This window comes from Corvus brachyrhynchos, unplaced genomic scaffold, assembly GCF_000691975.1.
Source record: "Corvus brachyrhynchos isolate BGI_N302 unplaced genomic scaffold, ASM69197v1 scaffold94, whole genome shotgun sequence".
Classification (NCBI taxonomy): domain Eukaryota; kingdom Metazoa; phylum Chordata; class Aves; order Passeriformes; family Corvidae; genus Corvus; species Corvus brachyrhynchos.
In genome coordinates, this window is record NW_008238330.1 from 12,589,066 (window position 1) to 12,608,304 (window position 19,239).

General features: G+C 36.3%; 1 protein-coding gene across 5 annotated transcripts in view; it reads left to right on the forward strand.

Moving 5' to 3' along the window:
- Positions 1-19,239, forward strand: part of TOPAZ1 (testis and ovary specific PAZ domain containing 1) — a 42,131-nt gene that overhangs the window by 14,130 nt on the left and 8,762 nt on the right. For 4 of the 5 annotated variants that reach the window (XM_017734584.1, XM_017734579.1, XM_017734580.1 and 1 more), the window contains 10 exons: positions 2,253-2,359; positions 4,577-4,662; positions 5,382-5,519; positions 9,891-9,954; positions 11,103-11,254; positions 11,462-11,554; positions 11,836-11,951; positions 13,359-13,425; positions 14,429-14,603; positions 16,103-16,203. In XM_017734584.1, the coding sequence (XP_017590073.1) occupies positions 2,253-2,359; positions 4,577-4,662; positions 5,382-5,519; positions 9,891-9,954; positions 11,103-11,254; positions 11,462-11,554; positions 11,836-11,951; positions 13,359-13,425; positions 14,429-14,603; positions 16,103-16,203 (1,099 nt within the window). The remainder of the gene's footprint in view (positions 1-2,252; positions 2,360-4,576; positions 4,663-5,381; positions 5,520-9,890; positions 9,955-11,102; positions 11,255-11,461; positions 11,555-11,835; positions 11,952-13,358; positions 13,426-14,428; positions 14,604-16,102; positions 16,204-19,239) is intronic. The other variant, XM_017734583.1, reaches the window with a different exon arrangement.

Here is a 19,239-nt window from a genome sequence, read left to right on the forward strand (position 1 = left end):
CCTCAGTCTCCCCTTCTCCAGGCTGAACAGACCAAGTGACCCCAGCCACTCCTCATATGGTTTCCCCTCAAGGCCCTTAACCATTTTCGTTGCCCTCCTCTGGACACACTAACAGTTTAATAACTTTTTTACATTGTGTCACCCAAAACTGCCCCCAGCACTTGAGGTGAGGCCGCCCCAGTGCAGAGCAGAGCGGGACAATCCCCTCCCTTGCCTGGCTGGTGAAGCTGTGCCTGATGCCCCCAGGACAGGGTTGGCCCTCCTGGCTGCCAGGGCACTGCTGGCTCATGTTCAACTTGTCAATGACCAGGACCCCCAGGCCCCTTTCTGCAGTGCTGCTCTCCAGCTTCTTGTTCCCTAGTCTGTCTGTACATCCACGGTTGCCCCATTCCAGGTGCAGAATCCGTCACTTTCCCATGTTGGACTTCATATGGTGTGTGATTGTCCGATCCTGAATTAGTGTCAGACTGAGAAATTTTCATTCATCAGCAGTCCAGAAGTGGCAGAGAATTAGTTTTTGTGGGGAAGGTGTACTTAAGATGGAATCTTAAGTAATTAGAAGAGAAATAACATATTTTAGAGTGTTGTGGTTTAGGAGCAGTAATCAGCAATTAGCTACTGCAAAAATTAACCCTGTCCTGACTGGAACTAGGACACAGTAATCTTCAAAATAACCAATAAACCTTAGCTGACATAGAAGAGAGTACTGCTTTTTTTCCAACACCACTCACATTCTGCAACAGACTTGAGTGTGCCAAAAGTCTGTTGGTGGAGAATACTGCATCTTTTTGTTAATCCACTAGAGAGCTCCAAGCTCCTCCTGCTATAAAATACCCATTTAAATTTACCTTAGTAGCATAAATAGTTCTTTATACTGTAGAATAAGTAGATTGTGCTGAATAAAATATGTTTGTGCAAAGCAGTACTCTGTGTGGTTAGAGAAGAAGCCTTCATTTGGAGTTGAACTATTTTCTCTAGTTTTACTGAAAAATGTTACATTGCAAAGTTTTATCTAGAAGAAAACATAGTTGCTGTTCTTATTTAGCAAACTCCACTTCTAGTGATGCTGTTACTAAAAAAAATGCTTGTAGGGCTATATAGGTTACAGTTCCTGGCAAAATTGTGTGTAGTTTCATGTCTAGATTAAAGAGCTCTGAAGGTAAACTGCTATGAAAATCCTGTTGTGTCAGATCTGAGCCTGGCATCCTGAGGAAGCCTAAGAAAATTTTACGTGGTAACTTGAAATTTCTGAGTAACTGAAACTGCAGATTTTTTGTTCCCTCTGGAAACCAACCCAATGCACTGATGAGAATAAAGATCTTGAAAAATTTGGGTTTGTTAGATGGAATTTCTTCCTCTCTACTGTAGCATTTTTATTTCAAATTGCATTGAAAACATCCTGAAGTTTAGGAACTATTTGAATTATCCTGGCTATGAGAAGTATTAAGTATCTTGAATCCCTCATAGGAGATAGCAACTCTGTTTCTGTCTGCAGAGGAGTAAGCAGGTTGAAATGTCCTTTGTACTGAACCAGGATTCTTAATTGAAAGGGGGAAGGGGAGGGAGATCTCATGAAAGGGGATGATTTTTTTACCTGTGGCTTTGTTTAAAAATATGAAAGAGATTACTAGGTATTTTGCTAGCAATATTTTTAGCTTCTTTTTGAAAACGTCACATTTTAGTAGTTTAATTCTCCAGAATGTACATATTTGGGAATAAAAGCAGAACAGTCTTTAATTGGAGTTCCCTTTGAAATCACCTAAATCTTCTGTCCTGTAGTCAGTTTTTAGGAAAGAAAACAGTTGACTCTTCAAATGTAATTGGAAAAGCCTTGGGGCTTCCTCCTTTGGCAGATACTACATAACAGACGACTGTAAATTAGATACTTCTTCAGTGATGACAAATCATCTCAGTCTTCTTGTCAGCATGGGGAGGGGGGAGGAGTGGTTCACAGGTGCCTTTTCTACTTATTTATTGAATTTCATATAGTTACGCCTTAGGGCAGAATAATCTCAGCTAAAATCATAATCAGATTGGACCAGGCAAATGAGAGTAATGAAAGTAAAATTGTTGGGACTGCTAGCTATTTAATTTACCGCAGGTTTTGAAGTGTTGAGTAAATTGTTGAAGAAATTCTCATCTTTTATATGCTTAATCCCTCTTTTTAGGCATGCAGTACATGAAAGAAACACCTGTTTAATTTGGTTAAACAAATTAATTGTAACAAATTTTTGGTTTTTAATACTCCACAGTGACTGTAAATACAAAGGGAGCTGCGAATTGTTATCAGGATTGTCATTGAATGACCGAAAAGTAAATCTCTTCAGTGAAGCTACAGAGATGAAATCCTGGACAAATGGTATTGTATGCTGTGTTGGTGAACCCTTCGGAATTTTTTTTTGTGCTTTATTTACCTATGAAATCTTAAGGACTGTTTTCAGTTCCTGAGGGTGTTGGCTGGAATTTTACTTTGCATGTATAAAAGCAAAACTGAAAGCTCTCATGTGATAGGTTAGTGAGGGGTTTTGGGTTGGGTTTTTAGCAGAATTCTATTTGGTAGGATCAGATAGAAATAATTCTATCTTAATATTTATTCTTCTCAGATACTTTAATGGTACAGCAGGGCCTGCATTCTTAGTAGTTTGACACATTGTGTTTGAGGTGCCTTATTAGCAAGTAACTTGTTTTCCTTTATTTGTGGTCAGAGAATGTGACTGCAGATTTGGTTGGTTGGTTGGTCTTAATAAAAATTGCTAAATGGTTTGCCTACCTTACTGAAGGTCAGAACCTTGTTGTTTATGCCAATTCAAATGTTGTTGAGGCATTCACTAGACTGGATCAAGGAAATTACGTGGATTTAATAAATAGCACTTCATATTCACCCAGTATATTTCACACCTGGGACAGATACCTCCTTAGTATCTTTGCCACCAGAGAAATCATAATGGAACTGTAGCCACTGCACATAACAAATCTGACACTTAGCCTTACATAAATGCATGGTTTATTTGGTGTACAAGATAGAGATAAAACAGGAATTGATTACTTACGGATAGATATTGCATTCTGTTTCTTTGCAACAGCTGCTTTGGAAATCAATTTTTTAGAATCAATGTTTTTAGAATTATTGCTTAATATGGATGTGTATGAACATGGATTTCTTGAATTAAGATCAGTGACAGGGTTCTTGTTTAGTTTCAAATTACACTGTCAGTCTGAGCTTGCAGAACAATTTTATCATCATGTCATTTAACAGTATTTTGAGGTAGTGCAAGAAACACAGATGCTATAAAAAGCAACTTTGAATATGTCTTCAGACTCAAGTTATTTGAAACTGCTCATGTCTTTGGCCTTCTGAAGAGTTCTTCTACATCTTCCTTCTTAAAATCATTTGAAAGTTGCCAAAGCAAGAGTTTCTGTGCTAGTACAGGGCAAAACAGCCTTTTATTCCGAGACCTGTACAGGCAGGATTAGCTGTTTCACTTTAGTGCCTGCTTCCCTACAAGTCTGACCTACAGTCCGCAGGAAGAGTACAAACACTTGAAAGGACCTGGTCAAAAACTGTGCTTGGGGATGAGAAGAATCTGGAGGAAAGATCAAATTCCCAGTGGCATTTTTCCATAGATAGTGGTTGGCTGTTTTCTCAGTCTTTTTCTTGTCACTAAGTGTATCCAATCCTGAATTTATCGATGGCCCACCATCACTTCACAAGGTTTTGCGATGTGACAGTACCTGACATTAAATATTCATTGTTCTACACTATGTTGTGCCTTCCTATCCTGTGATGGCCCTATCTGTTTAGAAAGACAAGCAAATTAAGAACCGAGTACCTAGTGCCAGTCTCTAGCAGAACATTTGTTACTGGATGCCCTTTAGTAGCTATAGTTTATCAGAAAGGGCTAAGCACCCTGTCTTTTGAACACTCAGTTCTTTGAAGGAGCCAAATGGGAATCCTAGAAAGCAGGGCATTCAAAGGCTCTCATTTGTCTTTAGATACGGAGCTGAAATTTTGAACTTTTATCTTCCATTAACATTATTCATTTTTCAAAGAAAGAAAACTGTAATCAGTAATAATTAAAGTTCTAAAACCAAGTTTCACGGTTAAGAAACCAGTGACTTACATTGGGCTAAAGCTCACTACTGCACTGCTTAAAACACATGAGTATGAAAGTTTTTCTATCAGTTCTGAAAAAATAGCTTAAATTTAGGGCTAGTGATGTTGGAATGCAAAGATTACTGATAAAGTGGGTAGGTTCTTTTCCTTTTGAAATTAAAACTTCTAGATATTTTTATTTCTTTTCTTATCTCTGTAAGTTAGAGTAGGAACCTTGGATAAAATAGTGAATTTTTAATTCAAATGTGATTACTCTTGAAGTTTGTGTAAAGTCTCACTTTCAGGATGATTAAGAAAACTGTAATTCAAATTACTGGCTTTAGACTGCATTAATCAAATTTTCATTAATAGTTGCTGTGACTTGAAGGAACTATAAATATAAAGGAAAATAAGATAAATGAGAGAGGTTTCAGTATGATTCATTTTTATTATGTGACTTGCTGCCCTCATCCCAATTTTTAGGTTACAAATCTTCAGGAAGAAGTACTTTACTGCCATTGAAGAATTGTGGAGATTTTGAGCCATGGAAGACAGAGAAAAATGCAATTGTGAGTTGTTAAATCTTTGATTTCTGATCCTTTGGCACTAAATTTCGTATGGCTATTCAGACAGTTCCCCATATATCAAGTCAGAAATTATGAATCTGTACGTGTTTATGTTTTTATACCTTTAAAGATGTTATCACTGAGTAAATACCGTTTCTGAGAACAAAATCAGTGATGAAGGGACAGCTATTCACAGTGGAGTTTTCTTGATTTCTGTTGTTAGCTTAAGCAAAATCAAATAATGCTTTTTGCTTTATTGGTTTTTGTAGAACTGAAAAACAGACAAGGTTTCACATGCTTAGGACAGCCTGCTTTATCCATGATGCTGGGCACTGAAAAAGGGTAAAGGAAATTTATGCCCCAGAATTCTCAGATGGTTACTCAGAGCCTTGCAGGATCTTGTCACCTTTCTCCTTCCTCTTTACTCATTGTCCATCTCATTTAGCAGTTCTTGCATTATCCCTGTTTGTGGTCTTCAAGACAGCCTTTTGTTGTGTTAGACACTAGTGTGACAGGACAAGGGATTGATCTTTGTGTCCTTTGAAAAGCTGCAAGTACAGTATAGAGATGAGGGTTGTTTCAGAGGCTTAATTATAGATCACACCTGCTGCTTTTGTTTATAATTTGTAGATATTTTGAAATTCTAAAAAACAAAGAACATGTTTGCTTTCAAGAAATACTAGGTGGCTTCTTCTGCCTGTTTTAATTTTATTTTATTCCAGGCTTCTCATTCAGTCCAGCAGATCCTTGATGCACTTAACTTGCCCCGTAGATACTGCAGATATTATTTCATGACTTCACGTGGGTGTGAAAGAGCAAAATGTTGGTTCTGTCATGTTCCTGGACAAGGGGAAGAAAAGGTAAAAAAATGTATTGAAGTAAGGAAAAGATTGTAAGTGAACACTTTTTAGAGCAAAATATCGTTTCCTTTGTTCATTTATATATGGAAAGGGAGCAAATTTCAGGGGTTGATGGATGAAAAAATTGTTCAGAAATTCTTCCTCTCAAGGTCTTCTAAAGTTTTTTTTAAACATGGTATAATTTTGAACTAGTAGATATTTTGAGAGAACATGCATCAACAAAAGAGCAAGAATTAGGCTGTACAAATACAGAGTAGCAGAATGGGCAGATTCTGAGACATTTCTATCCTGAGCATCAGGGACTTTAAGCAAACCTTTGCAAAGGCTTTTTATGCATTGTTAAAGCCAAAAGTCATCTGTGGTATATTACTTCCTGCATGTTTTGTGCAACACGAGCATAGTTGTTCTAAAATGCTATAATCTCCTTAAATGGAGCAACAATTCTCATAATATTTGCAAGCAAAAATAGTTTTCCAGTGACAGGCAAATTAAATGTGTTTTCAAACCATTTAACAGAGATATTATGATTTTAATGCTTCCAAGAACTGTGCAAGGCAAGCTAATTGTGCTGACATTATGTAATAAGATTTTGAAATTGGCTGTATGAAAGTTTTGTAAGTTAACTGGAAGCAAACAAAAACATCGAAACAAGTAACCAATAACAAACGCCTAAACTTGTCCTCACAAGGTCTTACAAGACTTATATCTTACCTACCATCTTATTGGTATGAGTGCAATTTTATCACTAATGTCAGTACGTAAAACATTTCAGAATCGAAATACAGCAAATAACTTGCAGTTAACCTGTTAGACATAATTGCTAAAAAAAAATTAACATCTAAAGGAGCTTGTCTGTCTTCCTGATATCTTAGATATACTGTGTCAGAATTTTAGAAATGCATCAGTGTGATTTGGTTTTATTGTTCTTAATGTTTTCTCTTTTCCTTAATATATCTCAAGAAAAAAGCTGCTTTATATTTTTTCTAATGCTTTCTAACCCCTTTGAAAATTTGTATGACATCTTAAAAATACTAAGATAATTTGAGACTAGTTTTGTATGGAACATTTTTCCTTTTTTCTCAGGTGTGATACATCTTTGGCAGGCTGTAGTGAATATTTGCAATTTTCAGCTGGCTTATCTAAGTAATTGTGGTTTGTAGTGCTTCATTATATTACAGGCACATGAAAGAATTATTTGCCTAAAACTATTAAAAATCCATTCCATTTGATTTTACTTGTGGCGCAGCACTCCAGCACACTTTCAACAGTTCTGCCCACCAACCTTAGCCAAAGTTTTGTGGTAGTCTGAAAGTATACCTGGGTTTTGTTTGTTTGTGTATGTATTTATGGTTTTAGACCTGTCAATTTAAAAATGATAATAGGCCAAGTACCTCATGGTGGCACCAAAGTACATAAACGAAAAACAGGTAAAGAAGCGACAAAGGCATCTAATCTTATACAAGAGGAATAAATCTCTTCAGAAACTGTTATGCGGACTGATAGTCCACTTGCTTAGAGCTGTGTTTTCAGTGATAATAGTTTCCAGCGTTTTTGAAGAGAAATACCTTTCCACATAATGTATATTTTTTTCTTTTTCTTTAAGTAACTGGTTGATGCTTTAAGGCATAACTTCCTAATATATAACACTTTAAAGTTGTGGTTGATCACCCAACACAGTAGTGCTTGAATTCATAAAAACATCATATGTTTTGAAAATCAGCATACTCTTGAGCTCAGCAAGCTGTACACGTTACCAGTTTTTTGTCCTTTTTTTAGAAGATGCCTTTCATTTTCAAACAGTGAAATCTGTTTTGTATTAGGTAAACAAAACTGTTAAGACTGTTTTAAATACTTGCCAAAGTAAAGGGAGGGTGGATCTTAACAATATGGATCAGTGATGGAGGGAGGGTAACGGAGATGAAGCTGGTCTCTTCTCAGTGGTCCTCGGTGAAAGGGCAAGAGGCAGTGAGCTTAATACAGGAAATTGTTTTGTTCAAACGACACTTCGAGTGTAGCACAGACAATCATTTCATGGTTAAATAAGTTGTTTGAAAACATGTCTTTATGCAAGCTGTATTTCTCTTCATGATTTTATTTTAGCTTTGTGTACCTTACTCATTAATTTTTTTGGACTCCTATCCATTAAAGAAATTTTTACTTTTTGTGGCTTCATATTCTCCTATTCCTTAATCCTATGAACCTCTTAACTGGAAACAAAATGGATATAAAATAGGATGATTTCCGCCTTCATTAGTGTTGTCTTAAACTTTGAGACCTTGGGTATATGCTTCTGTTGTGGTGGACTTTGGTTTTGTTTTTTTAAGGTGGCTTCCTAAAGAAATGAGATTCTACATTGTCCTTTTGTTACTGTCTCTAACCACCACTAAACGACCTTTGAACCTTTTGGTCAGTTTCAGCCACGCTGAATAGAGTGTGCATCTCAAAGCTTCCACAGCTTACAGAAACTTCCTGCAAGAACGATCCTGGTTTTGATCTCACTGAGATAAAGGCTGCACTATGGGAGTTTCTCCCTTATTAAACAATAGAGTGGGCACTGAGTGGAGATGCTGAAGTATTTGCTGAATTCCTGTGCTTGTTCTTCTGAATAAGCACATCTGTGTTACTGTAGTAGGACCATGTTTTACTGGAGATTTGGTTGGTTGATTGTATAAGATAGAGAGGCCTTTACTATGGTTTTTATTAAATTGTCATGTTAAATGAATCATGGAATCAACTGATAGATGACAGAATAGTGCGATTTACACTGCCTTTTGAAAATAGGAATCATCTCTTTCATGTACCTTAATTCAAAATCTATTACAGCTAACTCAAAATTTAAAGATTCTTATATTTTTATAGTCTGTGGGTGCAGTTACACCTTTCAAAATTGGAACAACTAAATCAACTGAAGCCTTCTAGAAGGTGTAAATGAATAACACATTTAGTTTCTTTTATTAATGTATTACAGCATGTCCCATGATTAAATACTACTACAAGTGGGTTGTCCAAGCAATTTCACAATACTTGGAACAGTCAGAGCTCCAGATGCAATCTTGGCTTTTTTTGGGAGTCAGTCCAAAGAAGGAGAAAAACAAATTCCAAAAGAAAGCAAACTGATTTCCATACTATAAGCATGTGCTGAAATTTTTTCTGGAAATGCCCTCAGCCACCTGGGAGTATAGATTTGGATTAAATGAGTTAACCTGTTCTCAAGTGACACTTCACATATATTAATGATCAAAAATTTGACATGATTTTCTGAAAGATATATCCTGGACTATAGTTCAACATTACAATACTGCTTCAAAATAAAAACAATAAGATTTATTTATACTTAGGTGTTTTTGTATTCTTTGGCTTGATGATCTGAACAGGTTAATGGTTTTAAAAAAAGAAAGATGTCTTGGCCATAAACCAGTGTCTTCTGTTTTGATGACAATTCATTTGCTGTATAATTAACTTCATGAGTGAATCCTGTGTTATTTTGAAGTTGCATGTAAAAATATACCTGATTCAGTTCTGTAATGCCATGACATTTAGGGCATTTTTTGTCTCTTGATGTTTAACTATTTAACAAAATTGTATTAAATATGACCGATGTACATTGTTGTGCAGAAAGACTGTAAATGCTCCAGAAGTGACACAGACTTTCTAAAAAGGGGGTGGAGGTTTTCCCTAACTTGGAATTCTAAGATGTAATATCAGTAGTCTTTATTTCTTCATCTGCAGAGATGGAGCAAAACATAAGTATCACAAAGCTGACAGCTTAAGATGTTAAGACAAGAATGTTCAATATCAAATAACATTAAAATACCTAGGTGTGGATTTTTTTTTTTGGTCAAGTCAGTCTGTGGTGAAATGGCTCATTAAATGAAGTTAGTTCTGAGTTTTTTGTTCTGTGTCCTTATGAGTGATTCTTTGTGACAAATCAGTGTTACCATCTTCATTTCTGGATGATTTTTTGACTTCTTAGTTGGTACATGAATGTAATTTTTACTTACCATGTTTCACATTTTTGCTTCCCTTTCTTCGTTTATAGTCTGCCACATTTATACTAATTCTGAAGTGACTGCATTTTCAAATTCTTTTTTTGTTTGTTTGCTATGAGTAAATACACACATACAAATATTTGTGGTCCCAGCAGCCTCTTTCCCAAACATTTATCTGCATTATTTTTCTGTTAGATTTGCTGGCCTTTTGACAGAGCCTTTGCCTACAGATCCCATTACCTTCTTACATCATTTGTCAGTATGTATGGCTTAAATAGAAGCAATGTAAAGCTCATTATATAATAGAACTCATGTTTGTGGGTAGTTCTTTTGTTTGGCATAAACTGAGGTTACATTTTACTATAATTTTTTTTTTTAACAGATTTGCATGGCAATTCTTAGGACATACATTAGTATCAAAGAATCAGGTCTCCTAAAACGTGCAGGTATGGTATAGTAGTAGCTGCTGATGTATCTTTGATACTTAGCTTATTTAAAGCAAATTAAATAGTCTGTTAAGAGAGAAATGGTTGCCTCTTCAGTAGTGAATAAAAAGTTCTTACTTCAAATGAAAGAATACATTCAATCCCTCCGTTTTCATGGTTCAGTTTCCCAGTAAGGCTAGAAATTTACATATGCACTTGCCTGGGGAGGTTGTTAGAAATCGTACTTCCACATAAAATGAACCTAACCTGACTGTAACTAGACTTGGGAGTAGAAATATTTAAATGGGGCAGGGAGGAGGTTTAAAAGAACCCAAATTTTATTAAGGTGCTTTTGAACACCCTGGCCAAACATCAAAAACTGAAAAACTTGAGAATGGAAGCTCTTGAAATTAAGTGTTGCTACTGTACCCACCCCAAACAGCTTTAGTTTAGTCCTTACACCATATATGCGAACAATTTTGATTAACGCATTTTAGGGACTGCAGTTCATTCAGATCCTTCTGAGCCTTTGAGTTCAGTCAGAAAGGGCTTTTATTTTGTTTCTACTCTGAAGAGTGATTCCTTTTATACCGGTCCTGAGCATTCTTTTAAGTTTTTGAAAGCTTCTTAGAGTGTAGCAGAATGAGAACGGGGAATTCAGTTGCACCCTGTGCTGCAATGTTCCTGTGCTGAGCACATGAGTGTTTTAACGTGGGTAACACTGGCTACCAGCAGGCTATAGGATGTGTTTATCAAGGAAGGGTAGCACTGGAACAGGTTCTAAGAGCATCCACTGTAACACTGCACTTCACTTCCTAGAGCTTCCTGTCTGGAAGGGCCTTACTACCTTGATGCACATACCAAATCTAACGGGGGTTTGTGCATTCTTCTTGTGCTGCACCAAATCAGCTAAGCTTTCTTGGAACCTTCAGGGCTTACAGTGCTCAGTTCAGTGATACAACATATTTCAGAATAGTCAGTCTGGTTCTGGTAAGGTTAACACTGTATTCAGACTGGATCCTTTCACCCATATTTCTCCATATCCCTGTCCCTAAGATTTTGGACAATTAAGTGTCGTTACACTGTCTCTAAAATGTAAGGAAATAACTTGTTTAAATAGTTGGCATCAGTTAACCCCAAAGTGAAATTCAATTTAATTGCTTTTGCAGTCCAAATATTTGTGCAGTACTACAAAGAAGTTACTCCTGGTACAGATTTTGCTTCTGAAGTGCTGAATGGTCTTCTTGTTTCATTGCTCAACAACTGTTTGTTGCAGGAAGTATTTCAGATATTGAATGCAATTGTACAGATCAAGACACTGGTAGGTGACTTTGTAGTATTTTTTAAACCTTAGTTTCATAATTTTAGGTTTTTGAGTACTATGCCATTTGTAGTAATAGGTTTGTTTTTACTCTGGTACTCAAATCTTGGGTGAGGGGAGTAATTCAGAATACCCTATTATAAAATCTCTAAGCTTTGTAATTGAACAGAGTTGCAAAACTGATTGTGCTTTTTTGGTCTATATTAGCCAGCTGTAGATGTTCTTCTGAAAGTTTTTGAGCATGTGGCTTCTTTGAATATAAGAAAAGCTGTGCCTGCATTAATCAGTACCTTTTGTAAGGTATGAGTTTTGTTTGTTCTACTGCTGCTTGTTGGAATTTCTGAAATACGTTGCCTGTTTTAAAACTCAAACATATCAATTGAAAAAACAATACTGAAATAATATTAAATGTGTTACTATGAGAAGCTGAATTTGTGGTATCAGTTTTCATTTATTCCTTCGTTTTTCAGTGAGTTTCACTGTGATTTTTCCCAGTGTTGTTTGCCACTTACTTCTGAAGATACGTTAAGTCATCACAATTTCTTGTATACTTACTTTTCTTACCTTGTTTGATATTACAGCTCATTGATGCTGGTATGTACCTTGAGTTAGAACATTTTGACTACATTATTAAGTTACTCCACCAATTGCAAGTTTCCAGTTGGGAAATGAGTTCTGTTTTGAACATAAAATCCAGGTATGTCTTTAAGGAGCTGTTCTAGTTATAGCTGTCTATTTCCTTCTTCAGCATCTATTTTTATAAATTTATGTGAAATCTGTAAGATGTTTTGGATGAAAATACTATCATATCATGCCTAATTGTATTTTAAAGCACTGTCAATCTGCTGTGTTTCAAAGATCAAGGATTGTTAAATCAAAACTTAGATTCTGACCTCAATTATTATTTTTTTCCGTATCAGTCATCATTGTACAATCTGCTGCCAGCTGTGATACAAGTTTATATAGCTAGCCAAATTAGAAATATCATGGTTTAATGTATCATTTAGGCCCACATAAGCAAACAGTATTTCGAGGCATAAGAGGATTAGTTATAATATGAAGTAGTTTTCTAGTTTCCTTTACAATGTGACTACATAAACATTTGTGCCAACACTGCTAGGGAGGAGGGTCATTTTTTGAGTACTGCTGGAGTATGCTGGGCAAAATGTCGAATCTGTTCCAAAACTGCTGGTACTTCCCATTGCTTGAACAAGATTGGATCCTTTTTCTTTTTTGTATCATCTGCATCATACACACACACACACACACACACACACACAAGTTGAGAAACTAAATTTTGATTCATAAACATAGCTTTAATTCTTAGAGCAAACCAAACATGCAACCTGTGCTGTCTGAAAACAAGTCACCACAGTTCCAACTGAAAGCACTGTAGAAATTACTTGCTGCTTTTGCATACTCTTCTCATACAGTACCTTCAGCCATGGATCTCAGTGTTTTACTAGTGCAACCTACCACACACATTGGAGGTAATTTTTATCACTTCTTTTATCAGGAATCTGCTTCACAAAGGCATGACCTCTTGCAGGTTGCCTCAGTATGTACGTGTGTTCAGCCGAAGGTGAGAAATGATCTGTATCTATGAAGACTGAGCAGCTGTGCTGCTTCAGCTACATGTGTTGGCACATTCTTGTGTAGGTTATGTATCTCTTCATGATAGCATCTCACTGGGAAGATGAATCCATTGTTTCAGTAGCAGCACCAGAATGAAGTGTTGTGCTCCTAGGTACTTGAAGGTAGCACTTGTCATTTTATGTCAGACATACAGACAACGCAGTTCTGCATTTACTTGGTGGACTGCAAGTCTTATTTGTACCTTTTCAGTTACATTCCTACTGAGGGAAGGGAATATATTCTGTGAAAATAGCTCTGCTCAGTTATTTGTTTAATACGTGCGCTAACTTCCCTTGGCAAGATTTTAAATGAGTGTTTTCAGTGTGCATTACACATCTGTGTAATGTGAAGCAAATAGGATCAAAAATCACATCAGTTCATTGTTCATATGTTATAATTTGCTGTTCACCTTCTGCTAGTTCAATAGGATGTGTTAAAATTTAAGTATTCTTTTTTTTTCATTTGGAAGAATTAAGGAAAGATATTTTGAAAAGACATGGATTTTTGACTTCAATTTGGCAGTGGCTGAAATTCAGGTACAGTACATGCATTCTTCATTACTTCTTTTAAACCTACAAGATATAGCAATTTCTACACCTTTTTAAATTAGTGGGCTTTATTGTTAAGTATAGTGAGCTTATAGACAAAATACATCTATGCAAAGCCATGTTTGGGAAGGCTTTGCATTGGGAAGGCTTTCTCATGCAGGAGAAAACTCTCAAGGGCCTTTCTGTAATGTCAGTATTTCAGTTTACATACTTGTAGTTTTTATCTTCGTTTTGCATCAAATTCAAAGATTTTGTAACTTCAGGTATTTATTTCCTCTGCTTTACATTTGTTGTGCTTGTAATTGGTAGTGGTACATCATTCACCAAAAATTTATTTAATACCTTATTTAGCAGATAGAATTCATATCTAGTATAAAAAAACATAATTGTAAAAGCTGCAATTGACAACATTGAGCAGGTAATTTAAAGAATAAGAAAATATTTTGAAACATTATTTGGACACTTGTGTCTTTCCTGTTCAAGGTCAGATTACTCATTATGCACAGTTGTAATATAATTTACATATTATCACACATCCTGTGCAGATCCAGAGATTGAAATATAAAAAGGGAAAAAACCGGACTGATTTTTTACTCCTTTAACACCGAAGTCATCAAGTGATCTGGGAAGCAAAAGACTAATTCATATAGAAAATAGCCATAAATTCAGCATGCATCATGGGAAAAAAAACCCAAACCTGTATAAATGTGAGTTCCTAAATAGGATGAATAAGTTATGAGCTTTCTCAATTGGGGTCATGACATGAAAAAAGGAATTTAATTTTTTGAGGGACAGAAGTAATTAGCAGTCCATGAAAGTTTGGCAACATGTAACTGCCATATGAACGTGAAGGTTCTTGGCAGTAGTGTTTCATCTCCATTTTTTTCTTCTTTAAGTCCTATCCCAGGTACATATCTCAAATTTCAATGTATTTTCTGTTTGGTTTTCTGGAAACAGGTTTACTTACATTTATCCTTTGCCTTCTTTACAGCATTGCAAGGAGAAAAGGGATTGGTCCAAGATGGGAGCTTTGTATCTTAATGCAAGAACTGGATGTGAACATTTTGATGATCTTCAGAAATTATTTTTATCTATGGCTGAAATTCTAACCAAAGATTCTGAGACAGACAGACCAGGAGTCCCTTTTTGCGATTTTGCTGATGCAGGTAAAATTAAGATGCAAGAAGTGCTTTTTGTAGAGTTTTTAAAAGATACTAGAAATCAATTCATATCGTTTTCTGATTATTAGTTAATTTTATGTTACAATATTCTGAATGTTTTAAGGTGCAAATACAATCAACTGTAGTGTTCAGAAGAAGCTATTTTCCAGTAGAAGTAAAGTGCATAGTTGCTTACACTTAAAGTCAAGGAAGGCACTGAAGGAGGAACAGTAGTTTTGTGAAATCAAAAAGAGAACCCAGAATTCATGATCTTTTAATAAAAATGGTCTATGCTCAGGACAAAGGCAAATGTGTTTAAGTATTGTCATGTGAAGTGTCACACTGTGTTAATAGCATAAACAAACTTCAGTGCTGTAAATATATATATAGCTATGTATTTTAAAACACATTGAACAGGTTACATCATGTATACAATTTGTACTTCTTTTTTAGTAAGTTGGATTTTTAGAATTATTTTATTCTCTAAAGAACCAATGGTTTCTGCAAGGGCTGGGTGCTCAAGAACCCAATGTTTTAATAGTTGTGGCAGTTTTTCTTGCCTCTTTGCTCTCTATGTCCCTTCATGTGCATATCTGTATCATTCTTCCTGATAAGTTTGCAGATTGCTGAGGCTTGGTGAAGTGTTAGTGGGATATTAAATCATTTTATAAAGGATTACTTAGATGTTTTTCAACCTGTGTTATCTACTAAAACGTAGTGAATATTTATTCCAGATATGTGACATATGCTTTCTGACCACAGACTTTCGTATTATAAAAAAGCCGTCAGAGCTTCCAGTCGGGACACAGAGAGAAGATTTTGTCAGAGCTTGGGACTTAGTCTGCCTTCCCTAGAGCAGTGGTCTCCTAACTGATAAGCATCTCCATCAGTAAAAAATCTTTGAGCACCCACAGTTTATTTATTTATATATTATATACAAGTGCTACTACACCAACGTATTAAATTCATTATAAACCATACACAAAAATAGGAATTACAAATAAGAGATAAATATTAAATAAACACTACATTTTAAAGTATTTTACTTATTTTTATTTTCAAATAGTACAAAAAAAATTTCCTTCCCACAGCTGAATGGATTGTTGTGCTCACACCCTACTTTGACACCACTGCTCTGAAATACTAACAGTGCTTCCAAAGAGGTTGTGATTACTTAGTTCTGCAATTACCAAAATTTCTTTGTGGTGTCAGAAAATGTAAAGCTTACTTTACAAATAATGATGTTATTACATTATGCCATTACATGTCCAAGCATTTTGTGGATGACTTAGACTGCTATGGAATATTGTCTGAAAAAACTATAGTTATTTACCCTACTTCTGGTGTTAAGACTTGGGAAGTTGCTACTTTCAATGGAAAATATTTCAGAACATGTATTTAGTATTTTCACAATGACTGTGTTTTTGAAATGTGTGATTTCTTTAAAACTGCATTTACATGTTAAAAAAAAGAAGATTAAAAAGCCTTTTTGTTCTTCATTCCAGTAATGAAAAGTTCACACCATAATGAAGCAGACAGACTTTTCATTGGAAGGACTGGGATAAGCGTAATGTATTCGTATCACAAAGTACTGCAGTGGGTAAAGGTATGCAGGGCTAGAGGAACCTGTCTGGAAGAAAAAGAATTAGTTATTTCTCTTCTGGATATTAAGCAGTGTTTCTCTAGTGGAATGACTGGGTGTGCCACCTGCCTCCCAGTTGTCTTACTACTTCCTAATTGTCCAGCTGGACCGAAGCATTTTATTATGCCTTTCTGAGCAGTGGTCTTCTACATCATAGCCCATGATAACTTGGTCTTGCAACTTAGAAACTGATTGCTCGTGTTCATCTTGTGATTTTTCTGAGCTGAGGTTGAACAAAGAGACGGGTCTTCCTGAAATTCTGGGGTGAGGTGCTGATGGGATTGTTTCCCAGAAATGTCACTTTCTTCCACCTGGCAATCATGCCGCATTCTGAGATCTCCAACTCAAGTGATATTTAGAGAAGTTTGGGCTATTTCCTGCACTTGGTGCTTCTGCATCTGACCTCAAATGGAACAGATTAAGGCCAGGAAGACAGAAGAGCAACATATCAAGGCTGCACTTGATGAACTGCTTATTCTCCAGAACACTGCTGGAAGTGCTTTTCTTCCACTGAATCTAAGTTCTGTGAATCTTGCAAAACTCAGACATCACAAAGAAATACCTTTGCAATCATATCTTTGCTGTCAAATACTACACAGGGCCAGGGCTAAGAGACTAGACTTTTGACTGGATGTTTTACATTCCTTAGGCCTCAGGCAGTATTGGTCATAATTCCACTGCAGCAAGATCCATTTCAATGTTAAATTTGTCTTTTTCTTCCTGGAAGGAGCCAGTGCGTACCAAACCAGATCTCTTACAGAAAGCAACATGACAAGTGACAGCATAAGAAATTATATAAACCACCAGTGATTTTAGAGTGTGTTTTGGTCAGTGATCACATTCTGAACTTGGGCCTGATCCTTTCAGCTACTAATTATGCTGTACTGGGATGTTCCTCATCCCATATTAGATGATTTCTACCATGAATTTTTATGAATGGAAGCAAATGCTCTCATCCCCTTTTGTCTCTTGAGGTTTTGGGTTGGCTTTTTTGTGAGTTATCATCAGGGAACCCTTTCTGGTTCGCATCAAGGAATTAAATTGTCTTTTGTACGATTGTCTCTAGGGGATGACCTTCAGGAATTCTGTTATGTAAAAAACCTGTGCAGTGCTCAGTCTGTTTCCAGGATCAAACCGAGTCCCAGGAGATATTTGATAGAGGGGCTTAGTCTAGCAGCACGATACCTGTTCTGATGAATCATTAATTTTGCAGCATTGGCTTCTTGAGTTGAGTGGTCTTTGGCAGGTCCCTATCAAGCTACAGCACAGTGTGGTACTGTTTAAGAGTAAAAGGAAGGAGAGAGGGTCTTTACATTAGCAGTTTACTAATACTGCGCTAGAACTTTTTAGGCGTTTTTGTTCCACAAAACTTAGCAGTTAGAACAGTTAAGATACTCCTGACCACAGAAGAGAGAACCTAAATTCTTGGCATTGAGGTGTGGTAGTGCTCACATGCCCACTGAGGAATTTAGTTTGGCTTGGGGTTTGGCTGTCTTCTTCAGCATATGTTTGTGTGCCTTCACACATTTTAGCTGTTTTCCAGATCCATCTTAAGGGAGAGCCTGATCTTGGATTGCACAGCTCCTGACATTTCAAGGAGATTCATTTTCATGTCCTAATTTCAGAGGTGCAAGGTGTGAAAAGCATGTGTAGTGTCATTCTTGTACAACATGAGTTACTAAAAGTAGATGCTTCTTATGATACTATGATTTCTTTCATGTCTAGAGCAAAAGATCTTTGTTTCTTTGAGAGTGTTTTGTTAGGCCTCAAACCTACTTCTTAAGAGATAACTGACAAGATCCTCGAACAGTGTTGTAGACAACCTGTGTTGACCATATCAGAGTGTGAATGAGGCTCTGCTCTGAATGATTTTTATCAGAACTGGCAGATCCCAAATTGATCCCTGCTTCAGGGAGCTGTCATTCTTACCTCTCTCTACCAGTTTCACTCCATTATGTGTATCAGATAAATCCCTAATCCTGTGGTTATGGGCTAGTATCAACTTGATACCGTGTCTTTCTTGTGCTAAACGTGGTCCAGAAAGTAAGGTAGTAATGGCTTTGCTCTTCCTGCTCTGCCCAAATTAATTTTGGCTTTAGGACATGCCTTGTGCGGTTTTATGAATATGTTGGACTGCCTGAAACTCTAAATGTTTTTCCTTCAAGAATGTCAAACCCCTTTATTGCAGCGCTTTGGTGATTAGTGGCTCTTGGGGGTAAAATATGTATGCTCCTTGGTCCTGAAGAGAATATTCTTTGTAAGAAGCAAGGAAAGTTCATAGAACAGATGTACTTCAAAAAAACATGCAACATGAATATGTCTTGTATGGAGACAGCTCTTCAAGCAACTCTAGACTGCTTTCTGGATATTTACTTGTAGAGAATTCTGTAACATCAGTGCTCCTTTGGCAGCTGTTTCATCCACTTCCTATTTCAGCTTTTTCTTGAAAGACATTGCTATGGTTTATTTTTACTCAGGTTTTTAGTATTTCAGAGAATTGGTCAGAGGTTCTAGTCCAGTTAAGGATCTCATTCCACAACTGCATTTTAATTGAGTGCCCTTCCTTTAAGGATCATTTTTCTGCTTATAGCTGCATACTTTCCATCTTTCTATAAAGACCACTTCCTAGTGGCCCCTTCTTTTCCAGAAGGGTGGAATAGACACAGATCCTCCTTAATTTTATATTTCATTTCTGGTTTGCCCTTAAATTTCAAGTTTCACCTGAGTCTTTCTGGTATGTAATTTTCCCCTTCAGCCACATACATCTATAGTTTAATGGGTTCTTTACACCTTAGATGTTAACTGAAGTTAATGTTCGTATTTTTTATGGGTTATGCTGAAATAAATGATCGCAGATACCTGTAGGCCTTCAAAAGAGTCCAATTTTGAGCACATACCAGTTCATAGTGTATATGTACATAGGCATAAAGCATTTTTAAAAAATGAGCTTATTAATAAGTAACTCTGTCAAGTTCTCTGTTCTCCTAAACCTCTCTTTCC